Source organism: Canis aureus, chromosome 38, assembly GCF_053574225.1.
Source record: "Canis aureus isolate CA01 chromosome 38, VMU_Caureus_v.1.0, whole genome shotgun sequence".
Classification (NCBI taxonomy): Eukaryota; Metazoa; Chordata; class Mammalia; order Carnivora; family Canidae; genus Canis; species Canis aureus.
The window spans coordinates 8,485,068-8,505,375 of NC_135648.1; the positions used below are offsets into that span (position 1 = coordinate 8,485,068).

Sequence of the window (20,308 nt, forward strand, 5' to 3'; positions counted from 1 at the left end):
GATCATGACCTGAGTTGACGGAGCCCCGCCAGGCACCCAACGTCCAAAGTCCTTCTAGGGGAACCCATTGATGGTGATGTTGGAACCTGGAGCATTGCCCTCCAGCAGGTGGGCGGACCTGAACCTTAGCGCTTCAGCATGGGGCCAATCTGACCAGCTCCAGTTGTGCTCCAACAAAAGAAAAACATCCCCATAGGCCAACAACGTGGTTGTTAAGCTCTCCTGACCTGGCTCCCTCATAGTGACCCCAGCATTTGGTCTCTCTGGTGTGGGGGAGTTCCAAGGGGGTCCAGCTGGCTGTGTAGCCTTGTGTTCTTTGTACTTGAGAGGTGGGGACCGGGGTCTGAGCTGGTGGCCCTGGCAAGGGGTGTGGGTTGGGGGGCTGGCTCTGGGAAGCTCATCCAGCCAGTGGTGTGCAAGTGCACTGCGGTGGGGTGGGCACAGGGTGGGGAGGGAGGAGCCAGGCCTGGTTGTCAAAATCGGTCTCCAGGTTGTTGTCCCCAGAAAAGGAGATCCTGGGGAGACCACAGTCCCCAGAACAAAATAGAAGAGAAAGAAGGGAGGAAGCAAATGAAGTTGCTTATCTCACTTATTTATTTTTCCTTCCCTGTTTCCACGTATGCTTCTCCAAGCCACGTCCCCCATTGCCTCTCCCCAGCCGCTATCAGACTAACAAGCTCCCCCATTAGCATTCCCGGCCCCTCTGCTCCCTGTCATCTCTTCTCCAGGCTTCACTGAGGGGGGAATTTACCACCACACAGGATTTCCGTAGGTGATAACTGCAGCCAGGGCCTGCTCACTGCAGAGCGGTCCCTCCTGTTCTTGCAAGCATCTGTTTACACCAAGGGAAGAATTCTGTTTTATGTTTTAATTTAATTTTTTATTTAAATTCAGTGTAATTAGCATAGGCTGTATTATTAGCTTCAAAGGTAGCGTTTAGCAATTCATCAGTTGCATCTAACACCCAGTGCTCATTCCATCCCATGCCCCCTTAATGCCCATCACCCAGTGATCCCCCCACACCCGCCTCCCCTCCAGCAGCCCTGTTTGTTTCCTAGAGTTAAGCATCTCTTATAGTTTACCTTCCTCTCTGTTTTCATCTTATTTTATTTTTCCTTCCCTTCCCCTGTGTTCATCTGTTTTGTTTCTTAAATTCCACATATGAATGAGATCATATGGTTATTGTCTTTCTCTGACTGATTTATTTCGCTTAGCACAGTTACCCTCTAGTTCCATCCACATCACAGCAAATGGCAAGATTCCATTCTCCTGGATGGCTGAGTAAGCAGGGGAGAAATTCTACTCTCCCACATGGATGTGACCATCCTTAGCTGTCTCCCCCTCACCAATAGTTGAGCTGGCCCCTTGGTAAGCAACAGCTCACCCTTGACACCCCTCCTCCCTGGTTTCTGACCGTGTGGATGCCCCAGATGGAGAGACAAGAGATAAGGCACGAAGGTGAATTTTTCTAGGTGGGTCACTCACAGGTCTCTAGTCTGGGAAGGATCTCCAAAGACCACCCTGTCCGGGTGATCCTCTGTGATTCTCTGTGATCCTATCATGACAATTCAAGTCCCATAAGGAAGGGAAGAGAGCATCCCCCAGTAGCCATGCTCACAGAACATGCACCCACCCCTATGCATTCACTCACTCCAGAACTCTTACCTTTCCACTCAAAAAAGTATGCACCTCACAGGATGGTTTGGTTTTTGTTTTGTTTTGTTTTGTTTTGACTTTTTATTCTAGGTATAAAGGGCATTCAGAAAAGTACACAAGTCACAAGCTCGATAGGGTTTCACTAAATGGATACCCTGAGATCATCAGTCACCAGATCTATAACAAAGTAACCCCCACAACCCCTTGGCCTGGCTGCCCCACCTCCTCCCAACCCCGAGCCCCCCAGCCACTGTCCTGACTTCCAACTCCACACATCAGTTTGCCTCATGGGGTTTCCTTTGAAGAAGCTGGATTCCAGAGATGCACAGAAAGGATTTTATTTTCAATCAACAATATCTGGGAGGTGGAAGGGCTTGTCGAACCTGATCTGGGTGTTGTATTTTATTCCCAACCCTCAAGATTCCTAACTCCTTAACGCCACATAAACTGTGAGGAATTTTAGGGAAAAAGTAATCTTAGTGAGCAACCCAGCAGTGGGCAGGGGGCCAAGCAGGGAGGAAAGGAGAATGAGATCCGAGGAAGGCATTATGAAGAGATAGGGGCCTTCAGAGAAAAGTGTTCCAACCTCTCCCACCAGCTTTCAGCCCATCTTTGCCTTCTCTGTTTCTGTTTCTAGAGTCACTGTTTTCAGCAAAGCCACACCCCCACCTCTTTGCTTGAAACAAGCGTTGAAAACAGAATTGTAACATGAGGCACATATGCAATTTTTTAAAGATGTATTTATTTATTATTCAAGAGAGAGGGAGAGAGAGAGCACATGCAAGCCAGGGGAGGGGCAGAAGGAGAGAGAGAGAGAATTTCCAGCAGACTCCCCCACTGAGCATGGAGCCTGACGAGGGGGCCAGATCCCAACACCCTGAGATCGTGACCCGAACCAAAATCAAGAGTGGGATGCTCAACTGACTGAGCCACTCAAGCACCCCCTCAATTTGTTATGGTGGTAAGATACACGTCACATAAAATTTATCATTAGTGACGTTCAGAACAGTCACAGTATTATGCAACCACTACCACTGTCTACCCAGAACGTGTTTATTAACCCAAAGGGATACTTGTACCCACTCAGCAACCACTCTCCTTTCTCAAAACGATGTTTGGATGCCACCAAGTAGGCGATGATGCCTTAACTCTGTGTGTGTTGTACAGGCCCGAGGGTCTCTCTGTCCTTGTCAAGGGGAATGCTAACCTTCTTTCCTTCATACAACATCTACATATATAATTTTAAATTTTCTAGTAGCAGGATGCCTGGCTGACTCTGTCAGTAGAGCATTCAACTCTTGATCTCAGGGTTGTGAGTTCAAGCCCCACGTTGGGTGCAGAGATGACTTAAGGAAATATAAATAAATAAAAATAAATAAATAAATAATAAAGTTTCTAGTAGCCTCATTAAAAAGAAACAGATGAAGGCCACCTGGTGGCTCAGTGGTTGAGTATCTGCCTTTGGCTCAGGTCACGATCCCAGGGTCCTGGGATCCAGTCCCACATCAGGCTCCCTGCATGGAGCCTGCTTCTCCCTCTGCCTGTGTCTCTGCCTCTCTCTCTGTGTCTCTCATGAATAAATAAATAAAATATTAAAAAAAAAGAAACAGATGAAATTAATTCTAATAATTTACTTGACCTTATTTATCCAAACTGTTATCATTTCAACACATAGTCTTTATAAGAATGATTGCAGAAATACCCTACACTCTTTCATTTTTACCAATTCTTTGACATCTTGTATGTATCTTACACATACAGCATATCTCAATTTGGACTGGGCACATGTCAGTGACCCCAAATGGCTACCATCTTGGACAGTGTAGCTCTAAAGAATTTGTAGAATGTCATTAAATATCATAACTCATCTTTCTAAAAGGTGATTATTAAATACACAAATGTTCTGAAGCTGTAGTTTTATTTTTCGTATAAATGTATTATCTTAATTATAAAAGAACAATATTATTTGGAAACTCTAGAAAGAAAAACTGCCCATCAGTGCCAACACAAGAAACACTGTCATCACTTTCTAACCCTCCCTATGTTAACTTCTTGGTGGCTTTTTCCTCGTGATTGTGTACACCATTCAGAGGCATTACCACTGGGTTGGGGTGCGAAATGAAAGCCAACCTGACCACTGTCCACAGGCGAACGTGGAGCTTTCCACAGGATCACGATTATCTGTCATTACCCAGGGCTGGCTGACAACCTTCCAGTTGCTCTAACAAAGCTAGAGGCAACAGAGGCCTAACCTAGAAACTTGGACTTGAATTTCAAAATTCCTCCCAACCTCCAGATTTCTATGGCTTTCTCTCTCCCACACGTTTGAACCTAAGTTTGAAAAAATGACCTCGGTAATGAGGAGGTTGGTGAACTAGTTTGTGTCTAAGAGCCCTTCCAACCCAAACATTCCAGGGTACTCGGATGCCATTCATCTTCTCCACCCGACAGGCACACATGGACACACACACACACACACACAGAGAGCCTGGGTCACCAATTCGACCCGAGAAAAATAGCCTGCAAAGAAGTAAGAACACCTCTACTCAACCTCCCTAACTCACTGTGAAAACGGAGATCTAAACAGAAGCACTATTAGATGGCATCAGTGCTCAGAAAGAAGAAAACTTAGCAGAAGCCAATCTCAAGATCCAAGAATGTAAAAACATTTTTTTAAGATTCCCAGAAGCTTCATGCCATAATGCCCTAAGTTAGGAAAAAAATGTGCTATTTCATATGTTTATAACAACATCTGATTTAATATTATACAGTTTTGCTTAGTCACAAACCAGAACAAATACTTTCAGATTTATTACATCCTTCTATTCAGAGACTTAAGTAATCATAGTTAATAATGCAGCCATTCCACAGCCCAAGGAAAAAGCTTTATAATTTGGGGTGGGGGGGACCAAAGATTCCTGAGAGGCAGGTTATTTTCAAGAAGGATTTAAGGTTTTAGAGCTCTCAATGAAGCTTGAAATTCATCTTTTCCAGTTCACGTGGAGTTTCCTCTGAAGCTTGGCTGGGAGGTAGAAAGAGAGAAAAACCAGTAGGCTCACAGCATCTCCCTGTGCCCTTAGAGAATGTAGCAATTACTCATCAGCATTCCTAATCCTCACCTTGTCTTTAAATATTTTTTTAAACCATACCATTGGCTCCCATACTCTTTACACTGTTACTGTTGTATTTGGGGCCTCCTCCTTATTTGTTGATTCATTGAAAGGCACTAATTGATTAACAAAAGAAGCAAATATTCTTACAAAACATACTTTCTCGTTTACTCCCTCATGCATCCATGTACACACAGGCAATACTGAAGCCCCAAGCATTGCGCCTTCCTGGTAAATTAATTCAGGATGAGTTAATGATGTAGCAGTTAACTCGGTTGCTTGGAGGCTCAGGCTGTAGGTTTGGTGCCTTCCGAGATCCTCTCTCTTTCAGGGCCACTGCATCCAGAAGGGGGTCCTAGGGTACCCTGAGGGCTAGAAGGGCCTCTGTGTGTTTGCATCAGTGTAAACCATCATCCAAGTCTGTGTCACCATTAAGGAGCACACCCACATTAAAGTGGGGTGAGGATTGTGAGAACTTGGTCTACAGAAAACAGATAAGAGTTTAGAACAGTTGGGTCTTTATAAAAATGTGAATCCCTAGTCCCACTGTGGACCCCAATCGGCCTCTCTGGGTGTCAGCTACAAGAATATCAACTTTAATCAAGGTTCCCACGTGAGTTACATACACACTAGAGCTTATGGACACTGATCCTAAAGGTCCCTTCGTGAAGTCATAAAGCAGATGTCTCAAAACAAGATTCTGGGATTAAGCCAGTCAGTGTCCAGTTGCAGATACCACCCTTCTTTGCAAGTATTCTTGCTAACAGATTCTTTAGGAGCACATTATTCGAAGCCAGAAGCCTTGGGTTCTAATTCTAGCCCTTCACCTACAACACAGGCAAGTTAGTTCATCTCTTCCAAGCTCACTGACAGGACTTAGGCAATTAGATACGTGTGACTATGACACCAAAGCAACTTACCAAAAGCTTTCACATCCATCCAACCCCCCTGGGTTGCCAGAAGATCAAAGAGCGAGCGCGGGCAACAGTGTTCTGCAGACTTCATGACATGCTACAAATGTGAAGGCATAATGAGAATGTGGATGTGGTTTTAGATCAAAGATAAATCCTCTTGTTTTAGATCAAACTATCTATTTTATTACTGATAAAAGTTAGCTTGGAGGATGTGGTTTAGAAATATAGAAGCAATGGAATTTGTCAGGCTGAATCCCAGCATTTGAGTTTCTCCACGCAACCTCAGGCAGTACTCGATAGACCCACAGGCTTCTCCCAACCAGGGCTGGGTCCCAACCAAGCTCATCTCCCAGCTCAAAGAGGCCCAGGACCCTGTTCTTCGAAAATGAGCAGAGCCCAAGAAGAAAGGTGGAGGAGGAGGGGCAGAGCTCAACTACTGCTCCCAAATTTGCCACTCGGGTCCCTCCTGAGTAGGACAGTGTGAAGATGCAGAGAGGGGCCAAGACGAATTAACATCCTTTATTCTGGTACCTTAGGGTTATGTGCCATTTTAATACTGAAGCAGTTTATTGCTGGGAAGTTACCATCTCTGCCCCAAAATTCCTCTACTGTTTTTGTTCTTGGGACCCCATCGTGTTTACCCATTGTGCCTGTGGTCAACCGGAAGTGGGACAGTATCTTCAGCTCCCCCCAACACCAGCCACAGCTCCCCTCCAGATCCTCCTGGGCAGGCAGTATGGATTTTTGCCCTCTAAGTTCCTGAGCTAGGTCAGTACAGTACATTATGTTCTTCAAGGCTTCTCTGTCATCAAGACAAAACACGTAGACTCTTCTATTTTCCATCTCAATCTATTTCCAGCCTCATCAGCCAACATAACTATTAGAAATTAGGCAGTGATGGGGTGCCTGGGTGGCTCACTGGTGGAATGTCTGCCTCTGGCTCAGGTTGTGATCCCAGGGTCCTGGGATCAAGTTCCGCATCAGGATCCCCGCAGGGAGCCTGCTTCTCCCTCTGCCTGTGTCTCTGCCTCTCTGTGTGTGTCTCTCATGAATAAATGACATCTTAAAAAGAAAGAAAGAAAGAAATTAGGCAGTGATACCCAGTGGTATCATAAAGGCACCCCAACAATAAAACACCAGCAGCCAGATGATCTACATTAGAACTTAACTCCTCTCAAAATATCAAATTATCAGGGACTCCAAAGCTCAAAACGAAATCCCCTTACATGTTAACGTCCAGGGGCGCTGGGGTGGCTCAGTCAGTTGAGCACCCGAGTTGATTTCGGCTCAGGTCATGATCTCAGCCAGGGTCATCAGATTGAGCCCTGCATCGGGCTTTGTGCTCAGTGGAGTCTGCTTGAGATTCTTTCTCTCCCTCTGCCCCTCTCCCCACTTGCAAGCTCTCTCTCTAAAACAAATAAATAAAATCTTTTAAAAACCCAAACAAGTTAAGGTCCAAAAAGTTAAAACAAAAAAAATATGGAAGTCCAAAGTTAAAATATCTCACCTTCGCTCAAAGTTTAAAGTCAGTACATTTCGCTTTCTTATTCTCTTAGTCTCAGCAAGAGTTCTTGATGTTCTGGATGGGGGTGGGGTTCTCTCAGTGACTACAGGCAGGCTATTTCCAGAAAAGGGGCCTTGGAGATTGGATTAAATCAACTCCAAGTCTCTGATGTGCCCCACTTTTTTATCTTTTTTTATTGCTATTTTTTAATTGTGGCAAAATACACATCACTTCGAATTTACTCTCTTAGCCACTTTGAAGTGTATAGGTCAGTGATATTAAATACGTTCACCCTGCTGTGCAATCATCACAACCATCCATCTCCAGAACTCTTTAAATCCTACAAAACTGGGCAGCCCCCGTGGTGCAGCGGTTTAGCGCCGCCTGCAGCCCAGGGCGTGATCCTGGAGACCCTGGATTGAGTCCCACGTCAGGCTCTCTGCATGGAGCCTGCTTCTCCCTCTGCCTGTGTCTCTGCCTCTCTCTCTCTCTGCATCTCTATGAATAAATAAATAAAATCTTTTAAAAAAATAAAAAAATAAATCCTACAAAACTGAAACTATGTCCCGGTAAAGAGTAACACTCCCATTCCTCCTCCCCGGGGTCCCAGAAGCCATCATTCTACTGTCTGCTTCTGAGTCTGTCTGACTATAGTCAGGGAGGTATCTCTTGTGATTGGAATCATACAGTATTTGTCCCTTTGTGGCTGACTTATTTCACTTAGCATCATGTCTTCAATGCAGCAGCATGGGCCAAAATCTCCTTCCTTTTTAAGGCTGAATAACATTCCATTCTGTACATCTATTACCTCTTGCTTATTCCATTCATCTGTCGTCAGACACTTGGGTTGCTTCCCCCTGTTGGCCATCGTCAAGAGTGCTGCTATGGACCTGGGTGTATGTGCCTCACTCTCTAAATGGATCAAAAGGTTTAAACCACACAGGAGATTATCAAAAGAACTATCTCTACACCCTCAAATTTAGAAAATAATTCAATCCCCAATCCCAGAGAGGATATCGAGGCAAAATCATGATTCCAAAGCCCAACATGTGGTGCTGCCAAAAGCCATAACAGATTCAGAATGGAAAAATTCTTCTTAGAAGACGCTTCTAAGGGAAGAAGCACAAATGGTTTTATTTGAAGCATTCACCCGTCATTGCCAGGTGATCACAATCCAGAGTTTGATTACGGCACCGTGTTTACCATATTTAGGGGAGACCACCTCACCCTGCAGTCTGCTCTCTCACAGGGTAGCAGTTGAGGCATTGCTGCCTTCAGCACATTGTCATGGTTCAAAATAAGAACACGGCTAAAAGGGATTCTAAACAAGGATTTATTTTCTGCCTGAGAAGCTTAAAATGTGGACACCACCAGCAACAGCCAATGCTTGTGAGCGCGGTGTAATGGAGAGGAAGACAAAGGTTCGCCCAGTCCTCCAGCCCATGCCCAGAACACCATCTGCCAGCATATAGATTGCAAAATGTCAGCCACACATCTGTTGAAAAGGGGCTCCTCCTACAGGAAGCGAGCTGGTGGGGCAGGGGGCACTAATATAATTAAAACTTCAAGGCACCATGTAATACAGGAAAATGTGGTTGAGCAACACATTGCTAAGTCTTGAAATCTTTATTTTGTTTCTTTTCAGAAGCACTGCGAGCATCATGAAAAGAATACAGCTTTAAGAACTAAGCTTCACCCCACCAAGCATTAACGGAGGCCAGAAACTATGTGAACAATCTTACTTGACATCCCCAAGACGTTTATATCTGTCCAAGGAAAAACCAGAGGGGGAAGCATGTTAATTTTCTCAGCCTTTTGATAGCACATATACAAGATCTCTTAGCCCCACAAAAAGCTCCAATTATTCTCTAGAACTTCAAATGCCTTAAAATATAGACTTGCATTTATCTTGGCCACATTAACGAGATCTGTTTGACCAATACATTTATATTTATGATGACTAAGGGCAGATTATGGTTGTTAAAATTTGTCCTTGGGACATGAAAACACTCCTCTGTCATTAATACATTTTGTAATATAAACTATGATGTCAGGTCAACGTAAAGGGTAAAAACGTTCCTAAAGTATGCACACATCATTTTTTAAAGCAATTGAGCCTAATGGAATAACAAAGGTCATCATAACAAACCATTACAGCCTTGGTCTTGGCAACTCTGGCCACAGAAGAATCTCCAAGAAACGATCATCATTCCTCCAATGTTATGGCATCCAGACGACAGGAATGGCTTGCAAATGAGTCATACAGGCTCAGATCCTCAGTAGCTATGTGAGCGCTGGACGATCAATTATTCATGTGTTTACAAAGAGCTTTCCCGGTTGATGTTAACCAGAGCTGCTTGCAGAGAAGAGCTCTCCAGCTGTCCTCGGCCATCCTGGGCCTCCAACTAACAAGCCACTTTAATTGCTGGGCAAGTCATCTGGAAGGTGCCCCTCCCCTAGGCCAAGTAAACCCCATCCCTTTGAAACTTCATCAGGTGTAAAAATATTAATCAGAAATAATTACGACAATACTTTATTTACAATACTCCCAGCAAATCCCAAAGAGAGACAGAGAGAGAGAGAGAGAAGTGAGCCTTGACTTCTATCCCACAGGGTACTACCAGAACCGGAGTCTGGAATACTGGTCGGGTATTGGGAGAAGGCATAGAGCAGGAAATGAAGGGAAAGAGTCAGGGGCCGTGGGTTTCATGAGGGAGGTAGGAGCAAGAGCAGTCTAGAATGCTCTGTGAGGGTAAGGGAACATGACCAAGGACCACCAAGGGTGAATAGATTAGGTTGGTCAATAGCCAACATGAGTGAACTTGACCTACCCATCCAAATCAGCCTTGGAAGAAGCTAGATGAGAAGATACTTCTCAGCCCCTTTGGTTACTACAGCCTGTCCAGGAAGACTAATAATGTGATTAGGGCAACTCCTCTTTCTGAGCTAGGCCAAAGAGGACGGGACCAGATGGCCAGTCCCCTATCAGCTTTGTTTTGAGGGAGGACAGGATCACCGTCAGAACGGCTGCCTGGGCCCCTTCCTCTGCATAGAGTACAGTCAAAGCAGACAAAGGGATACCTCAGGTACACTTCTATTATCCCAATTCCAAGAGCATTTGTTGAATCCTTCGACCAGATTCTTCCTCTTGCTTGAAGTTGGGCAACTTCAGACACTATCATAACTCACTTGTCCATTTCTAAGAAAGTGGTAGAAGCAAACACTGTTCTTGCAAATGTAAGATCGTGGGATAAAGTGAGTATATTTGTATGGGCAGGGGCAATAGGACCCCTGGGGTTGTCCTGCTGAATGTAGTGGGGAGCAATTCTAGTTGACAAGTCACGAGGGAAAGGAAAAGCTAACAGATGGGAAGATAGTGCAACTCCCTGGTGCGTAAAGCATCCTGGAGAACTGGTGTGGTGCTGTTGTGAGGCCAAGGCTAGAGTCTGTGTCCACCCCCTCAACCCTGATCCATCACCCTATCCACCCATGAATGCAGGTTTGGAAAATGAGTCACAGGAAAGGAATGCATCTCCCCAAGGCCCATGAGAGGAGAGCTGGTCTAAGACGCTCTCGCCACACCTCCTTTTTTAGCCTTTTAAGCCTCAGTCCAGGGACCAGGGATAAGACAAGAGGAAGCATCCCAAGAGAGGTCTCCTTCATGTGGTTGGGGGCTCTTTTAACTTCTTCAGCCTTCTCATGGGGGCACCACTCCTGCTCATCGTGACTCCTTGCCCCTGGCTGGTGCTCCCTCTAGAGATCTGGGGGTCAGAACACGTTTCTCAGGAGGCCATCAGATATGAGTTTGGGGAAGGGCAGTGTTAAACAGAACTCTTCATTGCAGGTCCCAAGCCTCCAGTGAGTTGCTAGGCCTTTGAAGAAATCCTAAAGAGAGGCCTGAAGGACTTCCCAGAGTTATTGGCCCATGGATCCTTTTTAGGCAAAGTTCCAGAATTTCAGGGACCAACAAAACCTAGGGAAGTGTAGTGTTAGGGTAGAGCACCAACCCACTGGTTAGACCTACAATCGAAGCCTGGTGTGAGAGGCACTCCAGCCATTTGAGTGACTCTTGACCACCTGCTCTCCACCATCAAGGACCACTCCAATTTGTGACACTATCGGAATTCTGGGGACACATGCCAGGAGCTCCGGCCTGCCATCGCTGTCGGTGACAGCCTCACAGATAGTCTCCCAAAGTCACAAGCTGGCCTGGCCTCCACACACTCTTACCAAATTGGCAGCCCCCAACAAGCACACCTCCTCACCTTGCCCCCACAGCTCTAAGGGCAGAAAGACAGGAGGATCTCTCATTGCCACACAACTGCCGGATTTCCGTCGGGCCTAATCTGATTCTTTTCTGCCCTTGTGTGTAGAAGTCGTTGCTCTGTCTCCTGGTTGTGAAGCTCCAACTTTCTCTGTGGAAAAGCCATGAAAGTGAGCCTTGGAGCAGTCTGCCCGGCGGAGCTTTTCTCACAGTTTTCTTTTCAGGATCTCCAGCTCCTGGTTGGTAACTCTCTGCTGTGATTACAGCACAAAGTTGCCACCCAGAATGAAACACAACACCCATCAGGAGTGGATATTTTGGCTTGACCTCGAATGTCCATCACCCACAAGCTGTAAGACCTTTCTGAGAGTCTGAGACCGTCTATATTCCCGATCCTATATTTCAAGTGGAATTGTGTGCAAATGTTCAATATCCAAAATAAACGAACGAGACATCAGCCCGGCCTTTGGCATGAACCAACTCATTAAATATAAAATAAACACAAGTAAATGGCTTTTAAATCTCGCTGACGGAAAGCTTGGCAACTGCTCTGAGATTCTAGAGGTCATTGGAACTTCTCTGTCCAGACAGGAATCTTCCTCACATTCTGAGGGGCAGAAGGGGACTCTCGACAAATGATGGTGTCCGAACCCCCTCTGCATGACAATGACAGGGTCTGCAGGAAGTATGGCCTTTGACACCGAATGGGTCACCGGGGAAGTCAATGTTACTATTCACAAAGGGTTAGAAATTTGGGTCCAAGGCATTCAGCTGGCCACTGATTACAAATCTCTGGGAACAGCCACCAAACCAGCCTTGGGTTTCTCACCGGTGCCTAACCACTGGCCACCCTCAGAGTCAATGTTCACACAGTTTCTTAAATCCTGTGTGCATCCTGTCATGGGTTCCCAAGGTCCCATTAGAAACGTGACTCGCTGAACTCTTATTTTTGCTTCAAGTCATCTGTAGTTTCAGCATAAAGTGGATTTATCAGGGAAGGTGATGGGCCAGATCACCCGATTAATCGTTTTCATTCTCCGCTTCACACCATGTGTGCAGAAAACATACTGCGATCATCCGCCAACCGGAAAACATATACGTGTGCACCTGTTAACTTCTAACGTTACCTCAGAGCTCGGCTAGATTCCAATGATTACTATCCTCTTTTATAAACCCGATGTGGAAAATGCACGGCTTTTGGTAAAAAGCATGTTCACTTGACAGCCCGTCAAAGATGGGTGTTCGCCTGGGGAAGCCGTGTGTAAGCAGGTCCATTTGTAAGAGCCCAGGCCCTGGTCAGGCAGCAGAATTATTGCCCGTTCACATCAGTCAGCCTCAGAGTCTGATTTCTGTGCCAAGAAGTTAGTAAGATCTGAAACTAGTCAAAGTAGCTTCCATTTACTTACAGTTTGGGAACATTTTTTCATGATTTGGTCAGCTTCCTAAGAACAAAATGCCAAATGGCTCATCAGATCTTAGAGTTAAATCATTGGATCAGTAGAAAGATTAGATACTGGTTTTTAATGAACTAGAACACGCTTTCCTTTTCTCCTCTGAAAGGTTTTTGGTGGTTTATTTCAGATCACAAAATCACATTGCTTCTCATCCATGGACTCTAGAACTTTCTCACCCCAAATGTGAAGAGGTGTACCCAGTCATGAGTTGACGGGCCCAGCAAGGATCCTGGAGGGCTTTGTGACAGCACAGCCACCCTCCTGAGAGCTTTTAGGAAATCAGATACCTATAACTGAGAAGCAAAGAGCACCTGGAGGGGGTACCCCTCACTTCTATAAAAAAAAAAAATTTCAGGAATGGAAAATTAAAACCCATCGACAGTATTTTTTTCAATCTTTTCCACAGCATGGGCTGAGCTATCAGTCAACACCACTAGGTGGCATGCTCTCCAGTTGGCTTCTTTTTGCTCCTCTGCCGAGGGGGCACCATCATTTCCCTGGGGGATATTAAAGGGCACCTCAGACAACATGGAACTAGCAGTCTTCCCCTCGCTAGGGCTACTGCCCACTGTCTTATGTTGGAAAACTTTTGGAAAACCAAGATGTATCTGATATTTTGTCTCAAGGGGAGGAAGTTTGCGTCTTGCTTTTCACACGTTCCATATCAGAGTCTGACAGCAACGCTGCTCTCATGAGTTGACTTTCTACCCTAACCTGTCTGCCATTCTCCAGCCCAGAAACACCGTGTGCTACGAAGAATCCATCAAATCCTCAGGGACATTGTCTGAGATGCAAGAGGGTCAGATCCCAGAGATCTATGGAAAAGTAACATCTCAAGCATTTCCTGAAGGTCGGGCTTCTCAAAAGCTAGTCTAGGGCCCGAGGAGAAGAGTGATGTGACACTCCAAGCCTTATTTGGGGAGCTAGTTCATTCCCATCGCATTCTTCCAGAACATTCTTCTCTCTTGCCCACTTTTCCCCTTGCTCTTCTCTTCTCTTTCCCTACAGAGTGGTATTGAGATGAGGGAGGTTAGCCCTCTGGATGGCTAAATGGAAAAGAAGGAAAATGAATCCCACAGTCGTAGTTACACAAGGGATTTGTAGAATTTTGTCTTGTCACTTAAATGACTTACTGAAGTCCTCTTAAGTTATCAAGACTGTATTTCTTCACCTTGTGCAAAGACACTGGGGAACACTGAGGCACAAGGACGTCCGAAAGACCAAAAACCTGAAGTCACAGACCTAAGGAAAGTGCTGAGGTGTCAGTTCCAGAACTGTGCTTCCAATGTTGGTGTTTTTGAGGACATTTTTTTAAAGGTATCTGATCTTCCAGGACATGATTCCCATCATTGGCCCAGTAGGTACACAGGGTCTGCCACTTTGATTGCCCCTGGATTTTCCAGAACAAAATATTGCCCAAAGAGTGGTGACTTTCCATATAGCTTCTGCTCAGAAGGGTCACACAGACGATAACTGCAAGAGGAGGAAGATCACGATGAGTCACAAACAGAAGCAAGAGCTCCAACAGCATATGATTCCTTCTCAGCTCAAGTAAATGTCCAACCCCCCGACCCAACAGGGCCACCCGCCAGGTGGTCCCACTCCGGACAGCGTCATTTCCACCAGAGTCTAACAGAACAACGCCCCCTGCAGTTGTGCGGTGAGCAGTGAGCCCAGGGCACAAACTACCGAAGTGCACCTGATGGCCACACCCCCACATCTTTCCCCCATGGAACATTCCCTTTTTCAGCATGAAGTGATGAGGGACTTGAGATGTTTAGACATACTTTACCACCTTCCTTTTCCCTGGCATCTCTCCTCCTGGCTTTTCCATGTTGCTCACCAGAGCCACCATCCTACCAGTCCCTCAGGCTTGGAACCCTGGAAGCATCTAGTACACCCCTCAGTCTCCACCGCTTGTCCATAGTTGCCAAGTCCTCAGGTCCTTCCTGCACCGTATCACTGAATTCGCTCGCTGTTTCTCCCACGGCCACAACCTTGCTTCCAGCACACTCCGACCATTGTCACAACTTCTTGTCATCTTAACCGGCCTCCTTTCCCCATTCTCCACTCCCCGACTTCTAATTCATTGTTGGTACTACGCCACATTACTTCCTCAGGTTTGCTCTGGTCTTCTCAGGCCTGGGCTCGGGAACTGTCAATGGTTCCCCAGTGCCCAAAAAAGAACATTCCAGCTCTTCAGCGGGGTGTGCAAGCCTCTCTACCTGGCCCAGCAGCTTTTTCCAACCTGTCACCCTCTGCCCCTCCCCTGCACCTGCAGAGCTCTCCCCTAGATTCCTCAGTGTCCTCTTGTCTTGCTTCGCATATTACAGGCTCCGAGAGGCCTGTGGGATGCCTCCTTTCCACTCCCCCACGTGTTAAAATCCTACCTTCCCTTCAAGGCCTGACTCACATCCCACGACCCATAGGAGGGAAGCCTGAGACCTCCCTGCCTGCCCCCGGAACACTCACATGCCTTGGCCTGCAGTCAGGGCACTTGTCTGTCTGTCTGCAAGACAGAAGGTCCCTGGAGAGCAGCAGTTGTAACAAACTTATCCTGCTCACACCCAGCGCTGGGCCCCACGGTCACCAGTGACCCAGAATCACTTGTGGAATGGATAGCTGTGCGGGTGAGTAAAAGCCCCATGAGAACCAGCATGAGGGGGCCTGGGTGGCTCAGTGGTGGAGCATCTGCCTCCAGGGTCCTGGAATCGGGTCCCGCATCAGGCTCCCCACAGGGAGCCTGCTTCTCCCTCTGCCTGTGTCCTGCCTCTCTCTCTCTCTATGTCTATCATAAATCAATCAATCAATCAATCAATCAATCTTTAAAAAAATAAAAAAGGGGGAAAAAGTCTTTTGTGGCGACCTGGGCCTTATTTTGTTCTTCAAATCAGAAATGGGGGATAAGCAACCAGAACAGGAGAGGATCAAATCCAGAGGTTCCTTCCCGGACTCTGGGCTCCCCGCCAGACTGCAGGTGCCCTGCGCGGCCTGCTCACAGCGGCGGGCCTGCAGCCTGGTACGCTGCCTGGCATGTTGTGGCCCCTCCAGAAAGGTCGACTGAACGAACAAAGGGGCAATCGAGTGGATGAAAGGCGTGAGCTGCTGCTCCGGACTGCCCTGCCTCACCCCCAGGACTCCCTGGCTCAGCACTCGGGTACCCACAATGACCTTGGACCCTGGGAACCCAGGCGCCTGCCCTCACCTGCCTCTCCGGTCAGTGTGCAATACCAGTGACATTTTAGGATCTGGGTCCATCAGAGAGCAGCCTCTTCAGGATGGGGCCAGATGGGCTACTTTTATGGCTTGGGAATTCTCCTTTCTGCCAAGTTCTACAGCCTGGGTCCTCGGTTCTGATTATCTCGGGTGGAGGGGGGCGGGTACTGAAAGTGGGACTTTGGTGCCTCTTCTCACACGGGAATCTCCTAATCCTTACAACAGGCGCAGGTGACAACGTGAGTTACCTCCCCTTGCAGGTGAGTCTCGGAGGAGTAACCAGAGTGCCCCAGAGCACAGATCTACGGGGTCAGGCCGGGTCCGGCCACCCTACCCGCAGTCACCATGCTTCCTACCCAGGATGCGATGGGTCCCTGGTCACCTATATGCCTTCTGGGTCCATGCACAAACTTGAGAAAAATTGGACAGGTCAATATTATTCATTCTTGAGGCACCTGGGTGGGCTGAGTCAGTTGAGTGTCTGCCTTTGGCTGGGATCATGATCCTAGGGTGCTGAGATCCAGTCCTGCACTAGGCTCCCTGCTCCGTGGAGAGCCTGCTTCTCCCTCTCCCTTTGCCTGCCACTCCCCCTGCTTGTGCGCACTCTCTCTCTGTTAATTAAATTTTTAAAATCGTAAAAAATTTTATATTATTAATTCTTGTACACAGGGTTTGGCTACTCAGAGGTTTCACCTGCCTGTTCCCATCAGCCACTCACATAGACACTCACTCCCCTACCAGGTAACTTGGAGGGGTGGGCCCCTCCCGGCCCAGCCCAGCCCAGGAAACAGCACAAAGTGAGGCAAGAAAAGTTGGTTTGTAGGAGCGCAGGCTGGGTCACCTGGTCTGCAGGTGGCAGTCCATTTCTCCGCCTAGGAATGGAAAGGGGCAGCTTTCCATTCCCCACCTCCCTCCCCAGGTCTCCCCCACCTGCAGCTCCCCCTAACACCTGGGCAGGACCATGGGGAGCCCCGTAAGGGAGGTCGGCGGCGGCCCCTTGTGGGGCTGAGCGGTACTGCGAGCGGCCTGGGACCACAGGCACACCTAGCTTTGTTCAACCCCCTGCACACACGCTGTTTATCTTACCTGGATCCTCTATGATTTTCTTTCCTTTTTCTTTTTTTTTTAAGATTTTATTTATTCATTTGACACAGAAATTTGAGTGCGAGTGAGGGACAAGGGCAGAAGGAGAAGGTCAAGCAGACTCCCCAATGAACAGGGAACCCGAAGTGGGGCTGGATCTCAGGACCCCAGGATCATGACCTGAGCCCAAGGCAGGCGCTTAACCCACTGAGCTCAACCACTGAGGCACCCAGGTGCTCCTGATTTTTTTCAAATATATATTTTTTGGTTGGGATTAATAAATTACAAACTCATTTAAAAGCTCCTTTCTTGGGGATCCCTGGGTGGCTCAGCGGTTTGGTGCCTGCCTTTGGCCCAGGGTGCGATCCTGGAGTCCCAGGATCGAGTCCCACGTTGGGCTCCCTGCGTGGAGCCTGCTTCTCCCTCTGCCTCTGCCTCTCTCTCTCTCTCTCTCTCTCTGTCTATCATAAATAAATAAAAATAAATCTTTTTTAAAAAAAAAAGCTAGTTTCTTGGGGGCAACTGAGTGGCTCAGGGGTTGAGCGTCTGCCTTTGGCTCAGGTTGGGATCCCAGGGTCCTGAGATCAAGTCTTGTCAAGTTCCCCACAGGGAGCCTGCTTCTCCCTCTGCCTGTGTCTCTGCCTCTGTGTGTGTGTGTCTCATGAATAAATAAATCAAATCTTTTAAAAAAATAGAAATAAAAAAACAAAAGCTCCTTTCTTGAGGTACCTGGAAGCCTCAGTCGGTTAAGCATCTGCCTTTGGCTCAAGTCATGATCTCAGAGTCCCGGGCTCGAGCCCTGTGTTGGGCTCTCTGCTCAATGGGGAGTCTGCTTCTCCCTCTCCCTCTGCGCTCTCCCTATTCGTGTTCTTTCTCTCACGCAATGTCAAATAAACAAATAAACAAATAAATCTTTAAAAAAAAAAAAACAAAATCCTTTCTTAATGCATTTTGTTTTCCAATGAATAGGAAACATATGACTACTCCAATGAGCAGAGGTCCAAGCCACTTCGTTTAACATAAACAAAGGTCTCCAAACTGAAAGGGTGGTGTGTGAGTGCAAACACCACTACCTGTAAAGTCCTGTGCACCATGAGGGCTCCTCATTATTTTCTCTGCCTGGTCTGCTTGGTTACTAGCCAATGCCCAGGGCATGATTACAAACAGGGTGTCTGGTTCACCGCTGGGTCCCTACCCTAGGGAACAGGTCACTTCTGAGGCCTCACAACCTACTATCCCTATGGCCAGGTTAAGAATGATGCAGCACTTGAAGGTAGCTCAGAGGAGGGGAGCCCTAGAGGCTGAGCAGATCTGAGCTGGGTTTTATTTAATGCAGCTTCAGAGGGCAGAGAGAAGCGTATCCAGGCTTCTCCTTCTCCCAGAAGGCGTCAAGTTCATAGACTATCAACAACCAGCGCCCACATGGCCATTGTGTACAATATTTTACCATCTATTTTCTTTTTTTTTTTAAGATTTCATTTATTTATTCATGAGAGACACAGGCAGAGGGGGAAGCAGGCTCCCTGTGCGGAACCCGATGTGGGACTCCATCCCACAGGGGTCAGGACCAAAGCCAAAGGCAGATGCTCAACCACTGAGCCATCCAGGCAGCCCTCATCTATTTTCTAAAATCATATTTCCTGCCTTATTCTGATCAACCAAGAGAGGTATTATTAGTCTAATTTTTATTAGTCTAGTTTTTACCAATAAAGAAGCTGAAGCATCAAGAAGCTAAGTGACTTGCCAAGGTCACCCAATCAGCTGGTGACAGAGCCAGATGGAGCTGGGGGTGGGGGCTGTCTGTCTCTTCCCACGGTATTACCGCTATATCTTTCTGTCTTTAGCTCAACACAGCCTCACACAAGTGGCAAACGTCCTTACTGTCCAAATATTCACATGTCCAACAAAACTTTTGCATCTACTAAGCAAACATGCTTTCCCCTTTCTATTAGGAGCCAGACGTCACGGAAGCAGCAAAGAAAGACTCCCACCACTTCTTAAGCCAGAGGGATCAATATGGAAGTCACTCTCCCTTAAGGAAAAAAAGAGTAGGGACACCTGGGTGGCTCAATGGTTGAGCGTCTGCCTTTGGCTCAGGTCGTGATCCTGGGGTCCTGGGATCGAGTCCTGCATCGGGCTCCCGGCAGGGAACATGCTTCTCCCTCTGCTTGTGTCTCTGCCTCTCTCATGAATAAATAAATAAAATCTTCAAAAAAAGAAAGAAAAAGAAAGAGAAAGAAAGAAAGAAAGAAAGAAAGAAAGAAAGAAAGAAAGAAGAAAGAAAGAAAGAGAAAGAAAGAAAGAGAAAGAAAGAAAGAAAGAGAAAGAAAGAAAGAAAGAAAGAAAGAAAGAAAGAAAGAAAGAAAGAAAGAAAGAAAGAAAAAGAGTAGAGGGTGCCTGGGTGGCTCAGTCGGTTGAGGGTCCAACTCTTGGTTTTGGCTCAGGTCACAATCTCAGGATCCCGGGATTGAGCCCCGTGTCGGGCTCCACACTCAGCGCAGAGTCTGCTTGGGACTCTCTCTCCCCGCCCCTCTGTCGTCCCTCCTCCCTTTTCTAAAATAAAATAAATAAATGAAATCAGAAAGAAAGAAAGAGAACAGAGAACAGAAAACAGTAATCCCATCTTCATATTCCCCACTAGCCAGCAGGCCTCCCAAATGCCGCCCACTGGGAGGATTTTGTAGACCAAGTGTCCCCTGAGCCTCCGTCTGGCAGATGCTCAGCGGAGCCAGACGCATTTCTTTTCCCCTCGTTGCTTTGCCATCCTGCCCTCTGCGAGGGGGGCGCAGGCTTCACTAGGTCAGGCTGGCAGAGGTCTCCCTGCCGAGAAGCTGCATTCACAGCCCCTGAGGACACAGGAAAACGCAGACTGGCTCCGAGCAACCTGCCCGAGAGCGGGGAAGGTCTTCTGGCCACCACTGTTTGCTTCACTTCCCATGACTTATGTCAGGGGGCTGGGCCTCTCTCGGCCACCTGTCCCCGAGAGCACAGAGATTACTGCATCTTGGCCATCTCCATCCCCAGAGCAGACAGGACAGGACACCTGGGCCGGCTGCTGCGTCTCCTGGGGTGTCAGGAGCCGGCGGGGGTGACCACTGGCCAGGAGA

At 47.3% G+C, this 20,308-nt stretch overlaps 1 protein-coding gene and 1 non-coding gene across 5 annotated transcripts in view; both read right to left on the bottom strand.

The window, feature by feature from the left end:
* Positions 1–2,759: 2,759 nt before the first annotated feature.
* Positions 2,760–2,884, bottom strand: LOC144307477 (U6atac minor spliceosomal RNA). Its single transcript, XR_013374353.1, has one exon. It is a non-coding gene; the product is annotated as a U6atac minor spliceosomal RNA (small nuclear RNA).
* A 5,911-nt stretch (positions 2,885–8,795) lies between these two features.
* Positions 8,796–20,308, bottom strand: part of MTARC1 (mitochondrial amidoxime reducing component 1) — a 30,537-nt gene continuing 19,024 nt past the window's right edge. For 2 of the 4 annotated variants that reach the window (XR_013373950.1, XR_013373951.1), the window contains exons 8-9: positions 19,260–19,754; positions 14,197–14,375 (exon numbers count right to left, since the gene is read on the bottom strand). Coding sequence is in view for 2 of the 4 variants with exons in the window: in XM_077886537.1 (XP_077742663.1) it covers positions 14,249–14,375 (127 nt within the window). In the remaining 2 variants the exon portion in view is untranslated. Of the gene's footprint in view, positions 14,376–19,259; positions 19,755–20,308 lie in introns of all 4 variants that reach the window. The other 2 variants (XM_077886537.1, XM_077886536.1) reach the window with 1 other exon arrangement.